Here is a 22,213-nt window from a genome sequence, read left to right on the forward strand (position 1 = left end):
TCGTCCACAGTGCGAGACAGCAGCATCTTCCGCCTGCCTCCTTCTGATAGGATGGGGAGACTCCACAAGTCTTGGTGGGAGCATGAGCGACAATTAGTAGTGATCTACAGCGGGCACCCACTATGCGTCAGGCAGCATTCTGAGTACTTCTCATTGTGCATTACTTCCCTGAATCTTCATGAGACCCTAGGGAAGCCGGAAGTATCTTTGGTCCTGCTTTACCTCTGAGCAGACTTGCCACAGTCACACAGGTAGTAAATGGTAGAGCAAGGATTCAAACCAGCCGGTCTGCATCCCCTGGCCCCATAGTCTTGCTATCCAGCTTCCTGCATGGCAACTTAAGACCACGGGGACACCCAGCACATGCTCAGTGAGTGTGAACTACTAAGAGAGGCAGCCATAGCAGCCGGAACATCTAGAAATGCATCTAGATGCAGATGATGGGGCCAGGGCTCAGAGTGGGTAAGGAGCTTGCACAATGGCCTTCACCCACTGAGTGGGAGAACCAAGATTTGGACTCAGCCGTCAACACTGGCATATGGGGCTTAGCACATAGTAAGTGTTCAGTATCTGTTAGCTATTGGTATTTGTTTTTATCTTTGTATACATAAGAGTCTTAGAGTGATGCAGAAGACAGAAGGCTTGCTAAAAAGTATCTGGTGAGGGCTTTGCAAAATGAGTCTTAGCCAACCTTGCTTTAAGACAGGAAGAGTGGGTTCACATATAATCAGAATCTCTGGAGCAAAGCCTGGTAGCCTCCTAACAAGCTTCCAGGTGGTTCTTATGTACGCTGACTTCTGAAAATGAGGGAACCAAGGCCTGGGTGGCATAGAGGCAAGGTCACCAGCCAGAGGGTGGCAGAACTGGGGTTGGCACCCAGGAGGGACCCAGCTTTTTACTTTGTAGGAGCCAGCCATACAGAAAGTTCTAAGAGCCTAGGGCTGTGATTCAAGACATCCATGAGGTGCAACCCATCCTCATAGTTCGTTTGCACTTGGAACATCTGCTGTACCCTCTCAGCACAGAGTGATACATTAATTACTATGATGGAAAATTAATTTTTGTGGAATTTCACCACAACCCCTTCCAATAACACAAAGGTTTTGCAGAGTAGGATCTGGGCATCCCTCCGGCAGTGTGCAGGGAGTAATGAGGTCTGACCTCAGAGGGTAATTGAGTACTTGCCCTTTAACTTACCATTGACTTGTGCCCTTGGCTTGGCCTGACTTGTGGGAAAGAAAGAGGACACCGTGACCTGGAATCCCTGCACACTGGCGGGGATTCAACCTGGGGGTCTGGCGCCCTGGAAACGGGCCCAGCCGGCTGCCATATGCAAATAGCCTTATTCTGATCAGCTGAGGTTTATCGAAATAATTACATTTTTCTATTGAGTCAGGCAGAGGTTTGAGGAAAGATGAGCCTTTAATTTAAGCTCTTTGGAAACGATGGTGATGGCCATGATGAGTTACACAGAAAGACAAACGGACAGTATATTGCGCATTTAGGTCATTGGAAATACAGATACAGTTATGAATATACACATAAGATATGACCTTCTTTCTTCCCGCTGGCCCCTGTAAAGTGTGGTTTGTTTATTATGCAGACCATGTTTGACTTTATGGAATTGGATGTTATTTAAATTCAATTATTGTGAGGTTAAGTTCTTCCTTCTAGTACCAGTTGAGTAAATTTAGAGGCAGTTAGAGGAAATAGGTACATTTGTCTTATACCAGTTAAATTAGAAGGGGAAAAGCATTGCAGGAATAAAATAATTATCATGAAAATGAAAAACCATGGTTTGGAGGGTTGGGTTTGGGTCTGTGTGTTTTCCTTGTCTCTTTCTGAAATTATTTTTTGGAACTGATGAACAGGAAGGCTGGAGATTTTTTTCATGAAGAGAGAGACAGATTATACGTGTGTGTGTGTGTGTGTGTGTGTGTGTGTGTGTGTGTGTGAAAGTAAGCTGCTGATGTGAGAGCAGAACTAGAAATAATTATGTGGTTAATCGGATTTAGTGTAGATAACTACAGCTCATTAAGGCCTTAAATCTTTTTTTTTTCTACTTAGTAATAGAGTTCTTTCTTTTTAAAATCAAATTATCTTGCAACAATTATGGATTTCCTTGTGCATGTGTTGACACACTGTTAGTCTCCAGAAGCTGAGGTTTGGCTCTGGCGCCGCTGAGTTTGGAAGTGAGCTGGGAATGGGGCAAGCTACATGCTCTGGTTGAGAGACAGAGTGAGAAGATGGGCCTGAAAGGGCTCCAGGCAGAAAACAAAGATCTGCCTAGACACTGCCTGGCACAATATGCAGAGAATTCAGAATTGCCTATCTGTGTATAATAATGGATTCTAGGGCCAAGGGGATCTCTGAAGTCCTCTTGCCTGCCTCCATAGATAAGGGGGAAGCTTGCTTTATCACAGTTCAGGGCAGAGGAGTCACACTCTCACCTATTCATCTCTTGACCACAACCTTTGCTGGTAAGAAGGTCTTCATGATAGGTCATTTCTCTTGATCCTAATACCAGGATCCATTAGCCTCTAGTAGGTCTCTGGAATCAAAAGATGGTTGCCTGGCCTCCTGCAAAAAGAAGATGCCTGGAATCTTCCAGGTTTTCCTTTAAGGCACTGGCCCCACTGTGCTCCTGCTTTGTCGCTGTTCTCCCCAGCCCTCCCCCACCAACCCAGATCACGGCTACATAAATAGTTGGCCAACATCATGGACCAGTTTGGTTGCTTCTGTACAGATGGCAGGATGTGTTATTGATGAGCCTTTCTGTTAGTTGATCCTCCAAATATGTGGAGTGTGAGGAATGGTACAAAACATTTCTTTCCCTACCAAGTCAACTATCCATCCTATCCAATGTCCATCCAAGGATGGCCATTGGGGAGCCCCTCCTTTCTCTGGTATTCCTCCCTTTTCCTACCCACACTTGCTCCTTATTCTTTGCCACTATCCCAATGAACTACTTCTACTCTTATGTCCATTCTTCCCCCAACCAAGGACACATGGCTTCTGGGTCTACCCTGGAGGGGAAATTCTGATTTTAAAGCCTTAGGTCCTCTGTGTCTTCCCAGTGGAGCATCGTAAGGCAATTGTAACTTTCCTTATTATTCTAGACCGCATCTCAGAGAAAACTTTAATCTATTACTCTGCTTACAAAAACCTCTCTCTCTTAATTTTGACTTAAGCAGTATCAGATGGGGTGGATCTGCCAAGGGTTGGAGTGTGAGGAGGAAGTGAGGGGGAGGTTAGCCTGACCTCCCCACTACCACATCAATTACTACCCAGTGAACACTGCCTGAAATTGGCTTCTGAGGAAAGGGGACAAGGATTTCTGCTTTTGTGTTTCTATGTTTATGGGGGGAGCCCACAAGGTCAGCTGTCTGTTGGGAGCTGGATAAGTAAGGATCTGATGAACAGGCTGCTGGGGGCAGGAGAAGAGGAGACGAGCTAGTGACGCTAGAGTGGCAGAGATGTGGTGGGTATAGCCTGATGGACAGAACCGGTTTCAGAGCCTTCCTCTGTCTTTCTCCTGAGCAAGTAACAGCCTCTTTGAGTGGGTTTCTGTATCTGTAAAACAGGAGAAGTAATCATTAGCCTCATTTGGTTATTGAGGTAGTAGGTGGTAGAATGTCAATGAAAGCACTTTGTTAGAATTGTAAAGTGTTTATAACATTAGGCTTATTAATAGAGAAGGTTACTTAAAGGGGGAAGAGAAAAAGTAAGGAAATTGATAAACGGAAGTAGGTGTGAAGGTGGGCTTAGGGAGAAGGAGCTCTGCTATAACCCCTCTGATAACCCCTTACATGAGAGCCAGCATTTGCTGAGTTTCCCATGTGCCATGCGTGGTGCTAAATATATTTCCTTACTCCCCCAGTCTCACAGATGGGGGAGGAGGGTAGTAATAGAAAGGACCCTCCATGCTGCCAGCAATCATACCTTATTACTCCACTCTACTCACTCTTAAACTCCCCCAGATGGACTATTTTATACCGATTCTCAGACCTCCAACACCACCTCCCCTGCCTTCACTCTCAGCCCATGACTTTGCTTTATATTATTTAATGAATAAATCAAGGAAAACTTGCCAGATCTATGTTTAATTCTCAGTTCTCATCCAACTTGACCCATCAGCAGCCTTTGACAAGGCTGAAGGCCCCCTTTTGGGAAGCATGTTGCCTTCTTGTTTCACTGTTGGGACACACATGTTCCACACATCGTGGAAATCTGTGAATGGAGAAACCACTGGAGTGTTCCTTTCTCATCTCACTGACCTTCCCTCTCAGTCCCTTCTCCTAGTGCTTTCCCATCTCCCAAGTTCTGGCATGTTGGCGTCCTCCAGGGATCAGCCATGGTATCCCACCCTACCCCTACCCACACTTGCTCCTTTGGTGATTTCACCCAGGCTCATGGCCTTAAACACCGTCTGTATGTCAACGACTCTCAGATTGATGTCTTGAACCTGGACCGCTCCCCTAAGCTCCAGACTAGGATCTATTGCAGTCTCTGATGCCTATTTAACAGGCATCTCGAAGTTGACATGTCCAAAACCCAGCTTCCAGTCTGCCTTCTAAAACCTGTTCTACCCTCAATCTTTCCCATCTCAAATGAGAGCAATTCGCCATCCTCCTCATGACTCAGGTCAAAACAAGCGTCATCCTTGTTTTCCTTGCTCTCATTCACCCATCTAATCCATCAGCAAATCTTGTTATTTGCATCTTCAAAATGTATCTAGAAATGGACCACTTTGCAGAACTCTCGCTGCATCCATACAGGTCCAAAACACCATCATCACCCATCCGGAAGCTTGCAACAGCCTCCTCTCTTTCTCCTTGGCTCTTCTGTCTAGTCTGTTTTCAAGATGGCAGCCAAAGGGATCCTGTCAAACATGGTCAGGTCACATTATTCTCCTCAAAATGCTCGTGATTTCCCATCTCATTCACAGTAAGGGCCAAGTCCCTAAAATGGCCCACAAGCCTCTCCTGATTTGTCCCTCATTCTTCATCCTTATTATATCTCTGAACTCATCTCCTATTCCTCTTTCCCTCACTCACTTTACCCCAGACACTCAAGCCTCTTTGGTGTCCCTACAACAAGCCTGGCATGCTTCTGTCTCAGGACCTGTGCACTGAAATATTCAGCCCCCAGATATCCGCATGGTTTGCACCCTGACCTTCTAGTCTTTGCACAAATGTCCCTATTTGGTGAGGCCTTTCATAGCCACCCTATTTAGAATCTCATCCTGCCCCTTTCCTGGTATTCTATTTTCCTTTCCCCTGCTAATTTTTCTCCATAGCACATGATAGCATCTTTGGTACTTATAGTCTTTTGATATTTTTTATTGTCTGCCTCTCTCTACTAGACAATTTTGGTCAGTTCCATTCACTGCTGTATCCTTGTCACCTAGAAGAGAACCTGGAACATACTAGATGAATACCTGATGAATAAAGAATGACTGAATGAGGCCCAGAGAGGTTAAGCAACTTTCTCAGGGTCACACAGATTGTAAAAGCCTGGATATACCCAAGACTTCCTAAGATTAGAGTCCAAGCTCTTAACCACCACCTGAGTGTCAGTAGAGGAAGATGCCCCCAGGCTGCAGCCCCAGGCTAGGGTTCCTGTTGTCTCCTTTGTTTGGATCTTCTGAAGCTGCAAACCACAGCAGGGCTGGAGTCTTTGCGTCACTAGACTGTATTTGTTTCCTTCTGCTCCGTGGCAGGAATGCCCGGTGCCCGTGTGGGTGGCAAGGGAAATCTTGGCTCACCTGCCACTACCATGGCAACCAGGTAACCTAAGGACTCCAGAAGTGAGCCCTTTCAGATTGAGACAGGGAGGAATTGAAGCAAGCCAGAAACAAACAGAAAGAAATCTGTGAATGGAGAAACCACTGGAGTCTTGCACCTGCAGCTTTCTGTGTCATTGGCAGCAAGGAGAATCCATCCTGTTCTCTTCCCCACCCACCAGCTCAGCCGCCGCCAAGGGCTGCGGATCAGCTTGTCCTGCCTCCTGCCTCTAGCATGACCCCACTTCACCCCTCCAAGAGGCCCATCCTCTTCTGCTCAGCATCCCCAGGGAAGGGAAGAGTCCCGCCCTCCACCCCCAGGACTCTCAGCATCGCCCTCATGACACAGAGGACAGCCCTGGGCCGTGAGCTGGCAGATCTGTGTTGTGACCTCTTACCCATGTCACAGGGGTGGACTCCCCTCTCTCGGATGCTCCGTTGAACTTTACCAAAGGCATGGCTCCCTTCTCCCCTATTTGCCAGTAGGGAATAAAATAGAACTGTAGTAGGAAGAAAACTATGCAATTGAGGTCCTCATGGAAACGTGAGTTACAATTGTAAAACTCGCCCAGAAGGATTTACTTGTGCCAGGCGCTGTCTCCAGCACTTCTGTGGGCGTGACCGCACTCGAGCTTTACAGCCACCCTCGGAGGGGGCAAGAGTTGCCTGCCGCAGAAAGATAAAGAAGCCTCAGAGAGCGTGAGGGACATGCCCAAGTTTGCGCAGCTGGTGAGCATGAAGAGGCATTCAAACCTAAGGAGTCCATCTCCAAAAACCATGCTCCTCATTCCTCCCCCACACGCTGTCCCTTGGAGGCTGGGGGCTTCGAGAAGACCCGAGTTTTCTTGCCTTAGCCATTCCCTGGGCCCTAGAGCCCCGAGCAGATCATTCAGGAGTGTCTGGTGCCCTTTGCAATTAACAACCCTCTTTGACGTGTGGCGTTTGCGGAGCTCGGCAGACAAGATGGTAAAATAAGTAAATAAGTAAATAATATATAAAATAAAAATTACCCAAAAAAAGATGGTAATGATCGCCCCAGCCCAAGGGCTGGAGCCTCAGGAGCTGGGCCAGGGGTGGGGGGCCCATGCTCTGTCCCATCCTGGGGCCCCTCCCATCAGCACACACTCCAGACTGTGCACCTGTGACATGCTGGGCTCTGCGGGACACACAGAAGCAGCCCGAATCCTGGAAGACAAGTGCCAAGTTCTGGGGTCGGTGCAGGGAGAAGAGACAGATGTGCAGCTAGCAGGCATGAGAAACTTGGCGGAGGGGTTGGGGTGGGGGTGGAGGGTGCAGGCAGGGGTGTGGGAGGGACGGGGGTGGGACAGAGGGCACAGGAGGGATGAACAGAGCGGAGTGGTAAAACACTTGGTGTCCGGTGTCAGAAAGACCAGGCTTCCCGTTCTGGCCACGCCACCGGCCAGCTGAGTGACCTGCAGCTGGTCATTGAACCATCCTCTTCCTGGCCTCAGAGATGTTCACCACTTCCGTTTCCCGGCTCCAGCACTCCAGCTTTTAACGGAATTGACTGCGGAGCTCATCTTCATGAAGTCTAACCTGATCCGTCGGGCCGCTGGCTCAGTTCCACTTCTCCTGCTCTTGAAGGCGCACAGGCCTGACCCGTCAAAAGACAGAAAAGCGTCCACGTTAAGGCCTCCTACAAGCCTTAAACATAAAGAAAATTATGGCCCTTCTCCCAAATGTACATAAAAATATACTAGATCATAAAATACAAAACTTATGTAAATGCCAAGGTTAAAATAACATCTTTCCAGATTTACTATTTTTTTGCCCAAATCCTGGATTGCTTCCTTCATCAGAGTGAAACTTTTCCAACAGTTTTGGTGTCCTTGCTTTCTAATCTTTGTAGCACCTGAAACGAGTTCCTATTCTGTCTTCTTCATTGTCTGGGTCTGGGGGACGAGGAGCCCCCAGGGAGACAGCACCTGTTTGGCCTCTGGGCCCCATAGCCAGGCACTGGGACCAGGCCGGGTCATGCTGTCCCTGTCCCCACCTAGTGTGTGGGGGTCCAGGGGCCCTGTGAGCGCTGGTGGTGCGGTCGCCCTTCCTGAGTCATGTCAGAGAGCCCAGGTCTTGTCATCAGTTGTGCAGAGCCAACAGCCTTTTCTGCCCTGTCTCTCCGCTGCCGCTTGGAAGCAAGGAGTGCAGCCTTCTCTGTCACTTGGCGGCATTGCCAGGGACCGGAAGTCATGTCTCTTACTTCATTGGCAATTTGACATGGCTGCTTAACAACCCGATTAATCAAACCCAGCTCATCCTGTTAGAATTAATGAGCCCAGGAAAGGCTGCCATGAATAATGAGGGCTTTTGCCCCTCCCCCAGCACCTCTCTCTGCTCACTCCCTCCTAGTTCTTTCTCCTAGTTACACCGCAACTCCTCACTACCCAGTGCCCTTGGACCTGGAAGGCTGTGGCGGGTGCCCAGCAATGTGGGCATCTCCTCCCTCTTCTACTCTCCTAGGCACCATGGCTGTTCACCAGGTGCCAGAACTGGCCATGTCCTCGGGAAGCAAAACCTCCTGTTCATCAAAGAGATAGGAATGTATTTTGCCATCAACACTGCAAAGAGGATCTGCTTCAGGCACCGCACTAGGTGCTCAGGATGGAAAGTTAGATAAGCTAGTGTCCCTGTAAGTGATCATGGTGCAGGAACCCAGAGAGAAACGGGAGAAGTGCTACAACAGTGGGTATGAGCAGGGCGGGAGCTACAGTGAAGGAGGCCTGTCAATACTGTCAATACTGGAGGAGTGCAGCGGGGAACTGGGAAGGGTTTTCAGAGATGAGGCACACTGAGCATTTCTGCTACCAAGTTCATTTACAGCATGTACCTACTCTGAGTGCTGGGCACTGAGCAAGGTGCGGGGTCTCGAAGTCCACAAATGGACATGGTTCCCATTCTCATGGAGCAGACATCTCATCCCCATTCTTCAGGGCAGTGCAGGAAACCTGAGCAGACACCTGATTAATTTTTTCATTTACTCATTCAAACACAGCTATTGTTGAGGGCCCTCAGGGAGTCGGGTAAGGCATGGAAGGGATTGGGTCCAAAGATGAACCACCCCTGATCCCTGCCTTCCAGAGCTTCTCTGAACATTAGAGAGGCATACTCACAAGTCCTTATAAGGATGTGCTCAGTGCTCTAACAGGTATATACCCAAGGCATTCCACAAAAGGTGCTTAGAGATCAAAGCACTGAGCTCAACCTGCAGAAGACTCAACCTGGGTCGACTCCCTGTAGGAGGTGGCATTGGAACTATGGTGAAGATGAGAAGCAGTTTGACAGACAGACCAATATAAGAATATTCTAGACCTCATCCAGGCCAAGGTGTGGTCTTTGAGTGACAGGGGGTGAATTGGAGGGGAAAGATGATTCTATGCATCTTTGGAGGAAACAACTGGTTCTGCAGTCTATGGCAAAGAACATGATTCAATATGTTTTATAGGTCAAGTGCTTCTGTGCTTGCTTATCCAAAACTGGGAGCAAGATGTGGTTTCTTGAATGAAGGTACCTCCAGATTAGCAGGGACACGGTTTAAGTGACCAAATTGCAAACACACCAATGCAGGGCTCAGGACCATCTTCTGGGTCCTTTGGCAGGAGAGAGATGGAAGGGCTGGGTCCAGAATAAATGAGGTGGGGGTGGGCAGGTGGGTATAGGAAGTAAGGAGAAAGGGAACCCTGGAGTAAGTCAGAAGAAAGCCCAGGTTGGGGGAGGTGGGTGGGCCCAGCTGCTTAAATCTCTAGGAAAGTAAATGAAGGAGTTGAGTTGGTTGGATTTAGCAAGCAGAAACTATGGACTCTGAGCTGGGAGGGGGAATGACAACACAGACAGAGAGAGAGTAAAGGGAGGGGAGAGAGAAAGGAAAGGGGTTGTGGAGGCTCATGGAGGCACTTCAGGCCGCCATGTCAGGTCTGGCAGGAAGCCAAAGCCCACCAGCTTCAGTCATGGTCATGGACGTGTTGTCACAGGGTATACAGGAGGCTAAGCCCATCTCTGTGATCCACTCACGCCATCTAGCTGGGCCAGGTCCTCTGCCTCTCTGCTTCCAGACCTGCCCAGAATAGGCTTCGCATCCACTCCCAGCCAGGCCCCAAGTTCACACCTGCAGCGATACACATCCCACCTCTTAGGTACCTGGGTTCAGCCCTGTCCCCACCTGCCAAGCTTTTGCCAACCAGGGACTCAGGGCAGGAGACTTCACAGAGGGATGGGGGTCTCCATGTGCTGGCCTGCAGGGGAGTACAAATGTTCTAAACTTGGACCAAATGATGCTCACAATATATTTAGAAGACCTGCTTTTGTTGTTGACATTTCACTATTGAGAGACTTTACATAAAAATTGTCACCCAGATTCCCACGTGTACAGTGGGATGGAGCTAATGGTGGCTGTCCCTTTAACTTGGGGTCTGGGCCTTAGATTGGCCCCAGCCCCTACTAGCTGCCTTGTGTCACTTGCATGGTCTTTCTGGCTCTGAGAGCATCTGAGTTTGAGACACCTTTACAGAGAAGTCAATCAGGCTGACAGGGGGCTTTGGATGGCAAAGGGCTTCCATAAAAATCGACCCACTCATTTCACAGGCACCCTAGGACTTGGGCAGCACCCAATGGGAGCCAATGCACCAAAATGCTAATTGAGTGCTCTGAAGCTGCCTGATTCCCCTGTTCCCCGTGGATTCTGGTGCTTCCCACCAAAGCCAGTGACCAGTTTAAGTGGTGTGGTCTGTCCTACCTCAGTGGCCCAAACCACCACTCCAGCGGCCACCCACCTGCCAGACTTCAGATCCAGAACTCACCACCTTCTGCCTCTCTCCTGCAGGGGGAGCTGCTGAGCCCGTGCCGCTGTGATGGCTCCGTCAAGTGCACGCACCAGCCCTGCCTCATCAAGTGGATCAGCGAGAGGGGCTGCTGGAGCTGCGAGCTGTGCTACTACAAGTACCACGTCATTGCCATAAGCACAAAAAATCCTCTGCAGGTAGGACCGGGGCGGGAGAATGGTTTCTCTAGCGTGGGGAAAAGGAACAAGATGGGCTAGTTGGGCACGATTGCCGTGGCATGGGGGCAGATGGGATGAGAGAGCTCTTGTGTTTTCTCCTCAGCCTAGACAAGAAGAGAAAGGGACAGGGTAGAGACAGAAGGAAGGTTTAGAAGGAAAGAGGTGTGGAGAAGTGGATGGTAGACAGGATCAGTGAGCTAAGGGATAGATGGATGGATGGACGGAAAGAAGGATGGATGGATGGACGGATGGACGGAAAGAAGAATGGATGGATGGATGGATGGATGGTGGATGGATGGGTGGATGGATGGTGGATGGATGGGTGGATGGATAGATGGACGGAAAGAAGGATGGATGGATGGATGGATGGTGGATGGATGGATGGACGGAAAGAAGGATGGATGGATGGATGGATGGTGGATGGATGATGGATGGATGGGTGGATGGATGGATGGATGGGTGGATGGATGGATGGATGGTGGATGGATGGGTGGATGGATGGATGGACGGAAAGAAGGATGGATGAATGGATGGATGGATGGTGGATGGATGGATGGACGGAAAGAAGGATGGATGGATGGGTGGATGGATGGTGGATGGATGATGGATGGATGGATGGATGGATGGATGGGTGGATGGATGGAAGGAAGCGTGGGGAGGCAGGGAGGAAAATAAAAGAAAGAGGGCAGGTGAGAGTAGGATGAAAAAAGATGAAGGGTGAGAGGTGTGGGAGAAAGACTGAGGAAAGCTAAGAGAGGAAAAAGGAGAAATAAGGAGCAGACTCAGTGGCCCATCCCAGACTTGAAGGTGCATCCAGTTCACCTGGAATCTTGCTAAAATGCAGACTGTGACTCAAGAGTCCAGGGCTGGGCCTTAGATTCTGCATTTCTAACAACCTCTGGGTGATGCTGATGCTGTTGGCCCACAGACCACACTCCTTGTGACGGGGGCCAGAGAAAAATGGAGAAGAGACAGGAGAGGGAAGCAGCGAGAAACAGAATGGAAGGAAGAAGGAAAAGGAGGGACTGAGAAGGGGCTACCATCAGGGGCAAGGGAAGAGCAGAGGCTGGGGTGGGGTCTGAAACACGGATGCCAGGGATTGGGACAGGGCTGCACCCCCATTCTCCCCCACCCTCGGGCCCTACCCTGACACAGCCCTCATCCCCCGCGCAGCTGGTGGGCCCTATGGCCCTCGTAAATCCTCCAAACCCAAGGGCTCTCCCTGCGTGGTGCACCCGCATATAGAGAGCACTTCGCTTCTGAAAATACCTGCACCTATGCGGGGTCAGCCGATCGGGTTGCCCCATAATCAATGAGCTGCTCCGCTCCTCCTGTTCTTAGGGGGAGGGGAAGAGTGGATTCTGCCGGCCCAGGAGGGTGAGGTTGTGGTGTGACTGTAGGGCTGGGGGCTTCCTGTGCAGGAACCAGGAATGAGTGCACTCGTGTGTGTGTGTGTGTGTGTGTGTGTGTGTGTGTGTGTGTGTGAATGTGTGTCCACGCTAGAACATGCCTGTGGGCCAGCAGGGGGCGTCACTTCTGGAAGGAGGCCTTAAAACTCCCAGGCACCTCAGAGGAAGGGTCAGAATGAGAGGAGCCTCTCCAGGTGCTGGTCCCATCTTCGGTCATTCATTTCAAATCTCCAAGTGTCTTCAAGTAGCAGGTTGTGAGACTGCTGATTCCATGACCTCTGGGCTGCGTTCACTCTCTTCGCAGCTCTTTCGAGACTTGGAAAAGGGTCAGAGTCTGGATCCACAGGCCCACCCCAAAATAACCCCTTGGCTCATAAACAGGCACCAGATCTTGACTCATAAAATGAAAAGGGATCATCCCCCCATTCCTGGGAGTAAAAAAAAAGAAAGAAAAAAAGAAAAGGCTATTCTGATCGCTTAAGTATGGTGAGCAAATGGCCGTGTTGACAACACTGATTCATGAATTTAAGTGACTAACATGCCTTTCGCTGTGAGTTTCTAAGCCCTGGGGACTCCTTCTGATTCTGTTGCTCCTGGAAATGCATGATGTGTGCTCAGTAACTGCCACTGCACTTTTCCAGATAGCGCCCGAAGAAGGAAGTAGTTTGGCCTAGTGGCAGTGTTGTGTGGTTGTGGTCCAGATTGTCCCAGCTGTGTGTCCTGGGCTTCTCGGGCCCAGGCAAGAGTAGGATGGCTGCTGTGGAGCAGCTGGAGCACCTACAGCCAGCGGAAGCACCTACCGTCAGGGACGCAACAGGGGGCCCCTCCTGCAAGCAAGAGGCTCCATGGCGGAGTCGGGGGTCACGGGGGGAGGGCACCAGGGCGACAAGCCTCTGCTGTCAGAGCTGGAGCTCTTCGCCCACGTCTCAGGTCCTCCAACACGCTGGCCAAGCCCCATCCAAAGTTGTGAGAAATAGCGCTCGCCATGGCACATTATCTCAGTGACAATCCGCAAGTTTCAGTTTCTAGCAGAAAAGCCATGGAGAAAGGAATCTCGGGTTGGCCTCGGGGCTTTCTGGCTGCTCCTCACCCTCTCTCTGCTACAACTGAACTATAGTTATATTAACAAGCATTTAGTTAGTGCTCCCTGGGGGCGAGTCACTCTAAGTCTTCACATGTATTATCTCATTGAATACCGAAAACAACCTAGGGCTGTGGGCACTGTTCTTCCCAATTCACAGATGACACAGTGGAGGAACAATTTGCTCACAGTTACCTGGCAGGGTGGGCTTGCACAGAGGGTCTCACTCCTCTGACCTTCGGTGCATAAGCGTGGCTTGGCTGAGTGCATTCGGGAATGTCCCACCTGGAGAAAAAAAAAAAAAAAAAGGAATACCCCATCTGGACATGCGTCACTGTTTTTTCGCTCAAACATACTAAAGAGTGGAAATGACAGCTGCTCGTTCCCTTCAAGGAATTCTTTCATTCAGCCTCACAGTACTCTAGGGAGTGAGAAGGGCCAGTTATTTCTGTTTTTATGAAAGGGAACACTGACAGCCCTTATGACTTACTGACTTCTCCTAGGTGACACTTTGTAAGCTGCAATAGAGCTCAGCCAGAACGGGGTCCTGAATCCTTCCTTGCTCAGTGCCCCTTCCTGGGGTCGAAGGAAACAGCCGGTCCTGGTGCTGCAGTGCAGTGGGGATACTGGGACTGGAACCTCCTTAGGAATACTGGGATCATGATACTGGGATCAGAACCTTGTTAGGAATGAAGCTCCAGTGTTGGGGGGAGCAGAGTCTCTGGAGCTCTTCTCCCCTTCCCAGCCTCCCTTGGAGGTCTCAGAGCTGCCTTGTTCTCTCTCGCTCTTTGCAGCTCTGTTCCCCACTCCTTTCCTAGAGGTTCCCTTGGGACAGACAGGAGGAGAGCCTGTCTACAGTACCCCACCCTGTTCCCTTCTCAACATGCTTCAGACCGTAGTCAGCAACTGAGGTTCTAGAGTTCATTGGGGGACCAGGCATTAGGGTGGCTTTAGGGACTAAGACACTTTCTATGCCTCTATATTTGGGGGTTTTGAAGTCTGGAGCAGGAGAAAGTGAAGGTTATTGATGACTCAGTGGTCAAACCAAAAAGCTCCATCAGGAACCCTCTTCACAGACAGAGAGGCAGGCTCTGGAGGAAGCATTGGTGGTCTAGTATTTGAGAGGAGTCTGTAGGTTCAGACTACCTTCTGGAAAATTCCCTTGCTCTGTGTAGACCCAGGCTGCAGGAAGCAGTGGAAAATTGAAAGGCCTGATTACCTGTAGTGGGATGCTATCTGTACAATTAAAGGTAAAGGCTGATGTCCTACTAGAACAGCAAGTGAAATGTATTCCAATGGTTACCATTCCTTAGGAGCTGCTGGTCAGTCCTCATGGAGCCAGAATGAGTGCTTGCATCCATGCCATTTAGTGTGGAAGAAGGACTCGCTGTTGATAGATGGAATGTTGTCTGGTTTTTCTGGGGAGTTCAGGCTGAAATGCCTGCTGGGGGGAATTCTCTGGGCTTTATACAAATCCCGACAATCACAAGATGGTACTGCACTCAGCTTCCCAAATGGAATCCTGTTACTTCCCTGCCTAAAACCATTCCATAGCATCCTATTTACTCATAGGACACAGCCAAAATTCTGTGCATATTCTTCAAGATTCTACATGGTCTTCTCTTCTTATTTTTCCAGCTGTCTTACCCCACACTCCCTTTTGCTCTCTCTGCTCCACCCTTTCTCATCTTCTTCCAGGTTTTCATACTCACTATATATATATTTTTTTCCACCACTGGGCCTTTGCACATGCTTTCTCCTCTGCCTAGAGCACCCTTCTCTCCTCTCTTTGCCTGAACTCCTCCTCAACTCAAGCATTGCTTCTTCTGACAAGTCGAATTTGCCTATCAAAGGCTCTCATAGTTCTATGTACCTCCATCACTTATGCCTGATGAACTATAGCTGTAAATACATTATTTGATCATCTGTGTTCCCTAGACTATAAATTCTATGAGGACAGAAATCTTATATGTTTTTGCTTACTGCTTTATCTCCAGCACCTAGCAGAGTACATATTTGTTGAGTGAGAGCATGAATAAATCCCGAGCTAAAATCCAACTCCAGGCACATTTAGGCCTGTGCTACTGAGGCCAGCCATAGAATCACAGAATTTCAGAGTTAAAGTCCACCCACACCCCAGCCTTCAATCTGTCCATCAATACTGCTGTTAGCATAGTGCTTTTTCTGTTAAAAAATGAAATCTTAGCGTTCACAGATAGTAAAGTATACTGTTTTTCTTCTCTCTCCCCCACATCCTGTGTCCTCTCCTTGTCTGTTGAATTGGTAATCACTAGCATTTATATTAAATGACATGCCAGGTGTTGTTGTAGAAAATAAGTTAAAAAAAAGGGGGGGGGGCTGTGCACTATTGGTGTGAAAATAAACAGTGTTGCTCTGAAAAGAATCTTCTGGGCCCCAGAATACCACCCTCACTGACCTATACTTTCACTTTGTCTGCATCATAATCAATCATAAAGGCCTTCCTTCCCAGCCACGGCTGCCCAGAACCCCCTCCCTATAATAACTTCTGACCGTTTGGTGTGATATCAGTTTCCTCCATATTGAAAGGGGAACATAAAACTCAGCATGTTGGAACAATAACCATTGTGTTCCAAGTTAAAAAGCCTTGTATTAAATCCAAAACCTGAGGTAAGAGGTTATGACAGCAGAAGGAAGAGGGATGGGAATGGGGTGGAAATGGGGTAGGGGCATCCCAGCAACAGCTAACCTGTCTTTGTCTTCTTTGCAGTGGCAGGCCATCTCTCTGACGGTCATTGAGAAGGTTCAGATTGCAGCTGCCATCTTGGGTTCCCTCTTCCTCATTGCCAGTATCTCTTGGCTTATCTGGTCAACCTTCAGTCCCTCAGCAAAATGGCAACGCCAAGACCTCCTCTTCCAGATCTGCTATGGGATGTATGGATTCATGGATGTGGTGTGCATAGGTGGGTCTGGGGGCTTGTCTCTATGGGAAGTGGGGAGCCATAAGCTGGTGAGCTAGACAAATCTCTCAGGATTCCTCCCTCTGAAGTGTTGAAGCACAACGCTTGAGAGCTGTAAGCTCGGTAGGAGCCAACCCTTTAGATTTGAGGTGTCAGTGGGGTGGGGGAGGAGGCAAACCAAAGAGGAAGATCTAAATCTTTCCAAAGCAAATCTGTTCTTGCCCAGTTGAAGATGAGGATAAGGAGGCTTGCCTCTAAGGAGAAGGGAAAGGTCAGTTGGTCAGTCTGTCTGCCTCAAACAGAATGTGGAAGCTCTCCTCTCTGTTGTGTTCTCCACGGCTGCCAAGCCGTGACAAGGGATGACTATACATTTAATCCATTCACGTCCCAGCAAAATGCCCAGAAACAGCCATTATGATACCTGCCCCTCCCTCCTTTTCTTCAGCTTCCCATGAGCCAATTATAATGCCCCAGATGTCTCTAGTCTGGTGGTTTTCAAACTGTATATAGTCCCAATGTTCCACACACAGCTTCAGGAACCAGTTTGGGAGTAGGCAATGGAACACAGTGCAGACAGGCTCCGAATCTTCACCCTTGCTTCACCTTGAGTTTTGGTACTTTTATCCACTTACATACGTTTCTGTTCTAAATATCTCTTCGGTGTTTGAGAAAAAAAAGTTGAAAACCTTCCACTTTAATTCCTGCCTGTTCCCTTACACCAGTCCCAAATCTGTGTTCCTTCCTCTTCTACTAAGTTAGGTTGATTGGTAGAGGCCGGGGTCTTTTTGTTCTTCCACACAAATGCTTTTGGTTTTCAACTCTGCAGCTGTCATTCAAGTGACTGAGGTCCTGGTTTTCTCTCAGGGACATGAAGCACTGGTCATTCAGCCTAACCTGGAAGTCTCAGGTTGTCCCCTAGGCCATGGTGCTGATAGCATTGAAGTTCCACAGTTGTGTTCTCTGGGCTTTGGTTTGTATATTGTATCAAATATGCTACACTGCTCTGTTTGGCAGGAAAACATCTATTAGCTAGAATCTGGCTGGGAGGATGCTATGTGAGTTTCTTTGGGGTTTTTTAATATCAGAGTCAGAGAGGCCTGGAGACTCGCATGCTGCTTATAGCAGGCAGAGACAAGTGATGCTGGCACTTGGATACTTGTCTTAGCATCTCGCTCCCTCTCTCTGCTAGCTAAACCAATATATCCACCCTGAGTTCAACCACCTTTTTAAAAGCATCCTTTTATGGCACCTGGACAGACGGTCCAGGTTTGGAGGACTGTGGAAGAGAGGACTGTGAATGGGGAGGAATTTGACTTTGAGCATTTCTAATTTAGTTCCCCCTCCACCAAAATCCGTTCCTACCCCACTGAGGCATGGGTGGTGGCTGCCAGAAAACAGGTGTGTCTACATATGGAAGTGTACGGCTCTGGCATGAAGGAGGGCAGCAGCGGAGGGCCTGGAGGAGCCTCTCCAGCTGCCCTTCATTCTCCTTCAGACGGGCTTTTGACTGGTCCTGATGTGTGCTTCGACGAAACTTGCTTTCCTGTCGTGTGTATATTAGTCAGCTTTGGCTGCAGTAATAGGCAACTCCAGCACTGCAGTGCCTCACAACAATAGGCATTTATTTCCTGTGGCTAGGCCTGCATGATTGCTGTGGCTCAGCTGGACTTGGCTTCTGACTAAGTATTGGGTTCCAACCCGCTCTGAGTGGTTCCTTGTGCTGGGGTCCAGGCTAAAGGGACAGGGACTGCTGGGTTATACCCTTCTAGCTAGGTACAAGAGCACAAGAGGACTGGTGGAAACTTGCAGGGCCTCTCGAAGCTTCTGCTCAATACTGGTTTACTGTCCCCTCCACAGCCCATGGGCCAAAGCAAGTCACCAAAGAGCCCAACATTAGTGTGGGGGTGGGTGAGGGAAGCCATATTCCTCTTTCCCCGAAGGAAACATGGGAGGGAAAGAGGAGCATAAATGCCACCTGCCATGCAGGGATTCATAGATTTGAAGACTGAGATGAGTGAATGTAGAAGAGATCATGGGATCAACCCGTACAACTCCTGTTTTGAAGGAGAGAACTGGGACTCAGAGAAATGAAGTGATCTTCTCAGGATTGCCCAGCTGGGAATAGAAGCAAGGTCTCCTGATTGCCAGTTCACTGTTCTTTCCGTTATCTTCTTGCATCAGACAGCAGGAGTCTTCAGTGTCCCTTATGGAACATATGCAGATGCTACCTGCAACTTTGAGTGCACCTGAGCCCACTTACAGGAAGAGCCCTCACAAACCAGCCTGCTCCCTGTGGGTCTGAGCCACCTACCACCCCTGCTTGGGCCTTCCTGGCACCCTGGTCTCTCCTCCTCATAGTATCTCCTCTGAGTAGTGCTCCACAGAACCATTTCGTCTTCTTGGCTTCGCTCCATCTGCCACCCTCCAACCCATTTCTTTTCCATTTTTTAGATAATTGTTTTATTTTTTTATAATCATATAATGTATTATTAGTCCCAGGGGTACAGATCTGTGAATTGCCAGGTTTACACACTTCACAGCACTCACCATAGCACATACCCTTCCCAATGTCCATAACCCCACCACCCTCTCCCCACTCTCCTCCCTAAGCAACCCTCAGTTTCTTTTGTGAAATTAAGAGTCTCTTATGGTTTGTCTCCCTCCCTCCAAACCTCTCAAATTCTTTCTCTTCTTTCTCTTCATATATATATATGGCACTCAATCACCCAATTTCTGGAGGAAGGACAGTGAGCTAAATATTGAGAGTTTTCATTTCTTCCAAGCTTTCAGGAAAACATAATTTCCCAGGATGCAAAGCCACACCATGATCTGTCCATTCTGCCCCGACAAGCCAGTGACTGCCTGGAGATAGCCATTGAACAAAAGGGGGATGCATAGGGATCATAAGGGCTTTGAGTTCCATCCCAAAGTGGTCAGATAAATTTACATTTAGACTAGCTCACCTTTAAAGAGTTTAGACTATGCTATCATTTTGTTGATTATAAGTGGAGCTAATTCAGTTGTCAGACCATTTCCCCAGGGGCAATAATTTTCTTCCCATTTTTCTAGATGGGGAAACTGATACTGAAGGATTTGTCTTAGGCTGACTCAGGCAGCAGAGCAGGACTCTCATTTCAGTGTTTTTCTAGGCGAAGTTGTCCATAGGAGAAAATTCTAGGAGACAAAATCAAAAAGAGAATAATATATGATCTAAAGAAGTGAGCGAAAGGTGGTGGACAGTAGTTGAAATGCACAAACAGATTCTTGTGATGGTTGCATTGATGATGATTTTGATATTGGTGATGATAATCAGTAGTGATGTTGGTGGTTTCAAGGATAAAGTTTAGGTATCAGTCACGTACCTCTCTTCTGTAGTGTTCTGGCCAGTTGAGGGAAAATACTCAGTGCTACTTAAGTGGTTAAAAAGTATCAGTCCCTTAGGGGTTCCCTGGTAGGGATAGTCAGGTGGAGCCTGGAATGTCCACCAGCAGTGTATTTATTTTTAGGCTCAACTAGACACTTAGACTCACAGAACTACTGGAGAGTACACTTGGCACTAGATTCACTTAGGGGAATTTAGGACAGGAGCCACAGCCTCCACAAGGCAGTTTCAGGTTACTTCTGCAGGTGAGTCTTTGCTGCACTCCATATCCTAGTCCAGAGCTCATCTCTCAGTGCTCAGATAATAGCTCAGGAAGAAGGAGATGATAGCCATAATACCACCTTGACATAATCTCCCCACAAAAGTCATATGCAGTTACCAGTGTCCCTGTACTCAGGGACACCCAAACTACAGCCTCCTACCAGGAATTCATAGTAAAGCAGCCACCAATCAGGGGTTACCTCCACCCTAGGGAATGTTGCAACACAGCTGATGCTCCACCTTCCTCAGAATTCCAGGGAAACAAGCCAGAATGGCAACACAGGGTCTAGTTTGTTTTGAGAGAAGGAGCAAGTATACCGTCATCTCTATCCTACCACCTCCTGCCTCTACCCATGAATCTTGACTTCTTGACACACAAACCTGTTTCACTGAACCAATACAAGACAAAGGAGCTGGAACGTGGAAGGAGACTGGGTAGGTAAACCAGAAGGAAGCAAAATGTGGTCTTCTTAGTGCACAAAAATGAACAACATGGACAAGAGAGTCACAGGGCAGCACCTCTATTACTATAAAGGGGGTCATTAATTCTAAAATTCAGTCAATTAGCTTATTCCTATGGGAAAAGTGACATTTCCCATCCAGAGCTCCTAAAAAAGTAGAAGACGGTGATGTGACAGAGTGGACAGTGGAAGAGATGATTCCTTACCAGAAAGTAGATGAAGTGATAATGGGAGAGGTGAGTATTTTCAAGAAATGTTGGTTGAAAAAAAAGTTGAATGAAAAACTCCATACCCATAGATCCAAGGTCCTTGGATGGATGGAGCAATTCAGTGCTTGGATAGAAATTTACCATCCAAAGAAGGAAAATGAGTTTAGTCCTAGGAAAATGAGTGCTAGCTCCAAAGGCTGAGTAAGAAAGGAATAGGACCATCTGTTAAAATGAGTCTTTGGACTTTCTCTGTTTTTCAGACACCAATAACAGTTTGTCTATTCCCTAAGACTGTTAAATGGCCTCAGACAGTAAAGAATCTGAGTAAACATGAAATCTATAGCTTTAAGTAATCCTTAAAAATAGACTTAGCTTTGATCAGAGCAGCCTTCTAAGGGAAGACTCGTAAGAGTGGAAAGGACATAAAGAGACACTCCATTGGGTGCCAACACCAGCTGAGCAGATATTCTCTGCCATGATGCCAAGAGAATGCAGAGCGTGGGACATGGTCACCTTGCTGCCCATGAAACCACATTGGCTCCATCCATGGCTATGTCTACCTGGCTGACCTCCAGGGAAGGGCCTTTGGTTCTCACCAAAGAATTTTGCCTAGGATGGTCTGAATTTTGCCAGGAAGGTCTGGGTTCTCTGTTGGATACAGCTTGGGTCCAGGGTTGTGGACAAGGCCTCTAGACTTAGTTATATCAGAAGGTTGTCCATTCTGGGAGACAAAGCTGGCCCTACAGATTAAACGTCTCTTGAGTAAAGTCTTAACTTCTAGACCAATCCATGTCACTGTGAAGACTAAAGCTAAGTTACTGTGGACAGAACAAACCACCAAACCCCTGCTAGGGCAGAGAAGAACTGAGAAAGGTCACAATCTCCCTAAAAGATGAGCAGGGTAAGTATTATGATCCGTATTTAACAAGTGAGGAAAGTCTTAAAGTAATCGTGCTCCAGGTCATATAGCTAAACAAATGACAGAGCTGAGACTTAGACCAAAAATCTTGGACTCCAATTCCAGGGCACTTTCTACTGCATATTTTATCTCTGACTGCTCTGTGAAATTGTATATGCAGAGCTTGGATGGGGAGGCAGGTTGAAGGGAAATTGTTCCAGTAACACCTTGACCCATAGGGTAATGACTGAGCAATAAGAAATTTAGTGAGCCCTAGCTGCTCCTGTCGTTTATTCAGGGTCTTGGAGTTTAGTCATTGTTGCACTTCTCTTTTGATCAGTGCTATTCTGACACCAACTGAGTGAGAGGATTAAGAAATTGAGGTGAGGAGCACCTGGGTGTCTCAGTCAGTTAAGCAACTGCCTTCAGCTCAGGTCATGATCAGGGTCCTGGGATGGAGCCCATGTCAGGCTCCCTGCTCAGCAGGGAGTCTGCTTCTCCCTCTCCCTCTGTGCTTTCTCTTTCTCTCTCTAATAAATAAATAAATTCTTAAAAAAACAGAAATTGAGGTGAAATTTGGGTAGTTTGTCTCCTTGTGAGACACTCTGGTGGAAGGAACTTAGGGCAAGGGAAGCTACATCTCTTGGTTAACATGAACTTAGGGAACCCATTCATCACTAAAAAATATTTATTGAAAGGGCACTCCCAATAAGATAGTCACTTGCTCTCAAGGATCTTATATTTCACTGGGAAGGCAGACAAGTTAATCATTTA

General features: G+C 48.1%; 1 protein-coding gene across 1 annotated transcript in view; it reads left to right on the forward strand.

Moving 5' to 3' along the window:
• The window catches only part of MARCHF4 (membrane associated ring-CH-type finger 4), a 109,937-nt gene that overhangs the window by 72,675 nt on the left and 15,049 nt on the right, over positions 1–22,213 (forward strand). Inside the window, exons 2-3 of the mRNA XM_059168102.1 lie at positions 10,623–10,778; positions 16,039–16,231. Coding sequence (XP_059024085.1) covers positions 10,623–10,778; positions 16,039–16,231 — 349 coding nt within the window. The remainder of the gene's footprint in view (positions 1–10,622; positions 10,779–16,038; positions 16,232–22,213) is intronic.

Source organism: Mustela lutreola, chromosome 3 (genome assembly GCF_030435805.1).
Source record: "Mustela lutreola isolate mMusLut2 chromosome 3, mMusLut2.pri, whole genome shotgun sequence".
Taxonomy (NCBI): Eukaryota; Metazoa; Chordata; class Mammalia; order Carnivora; family Mustelidae; genus Mustela; species Mustela lutreola.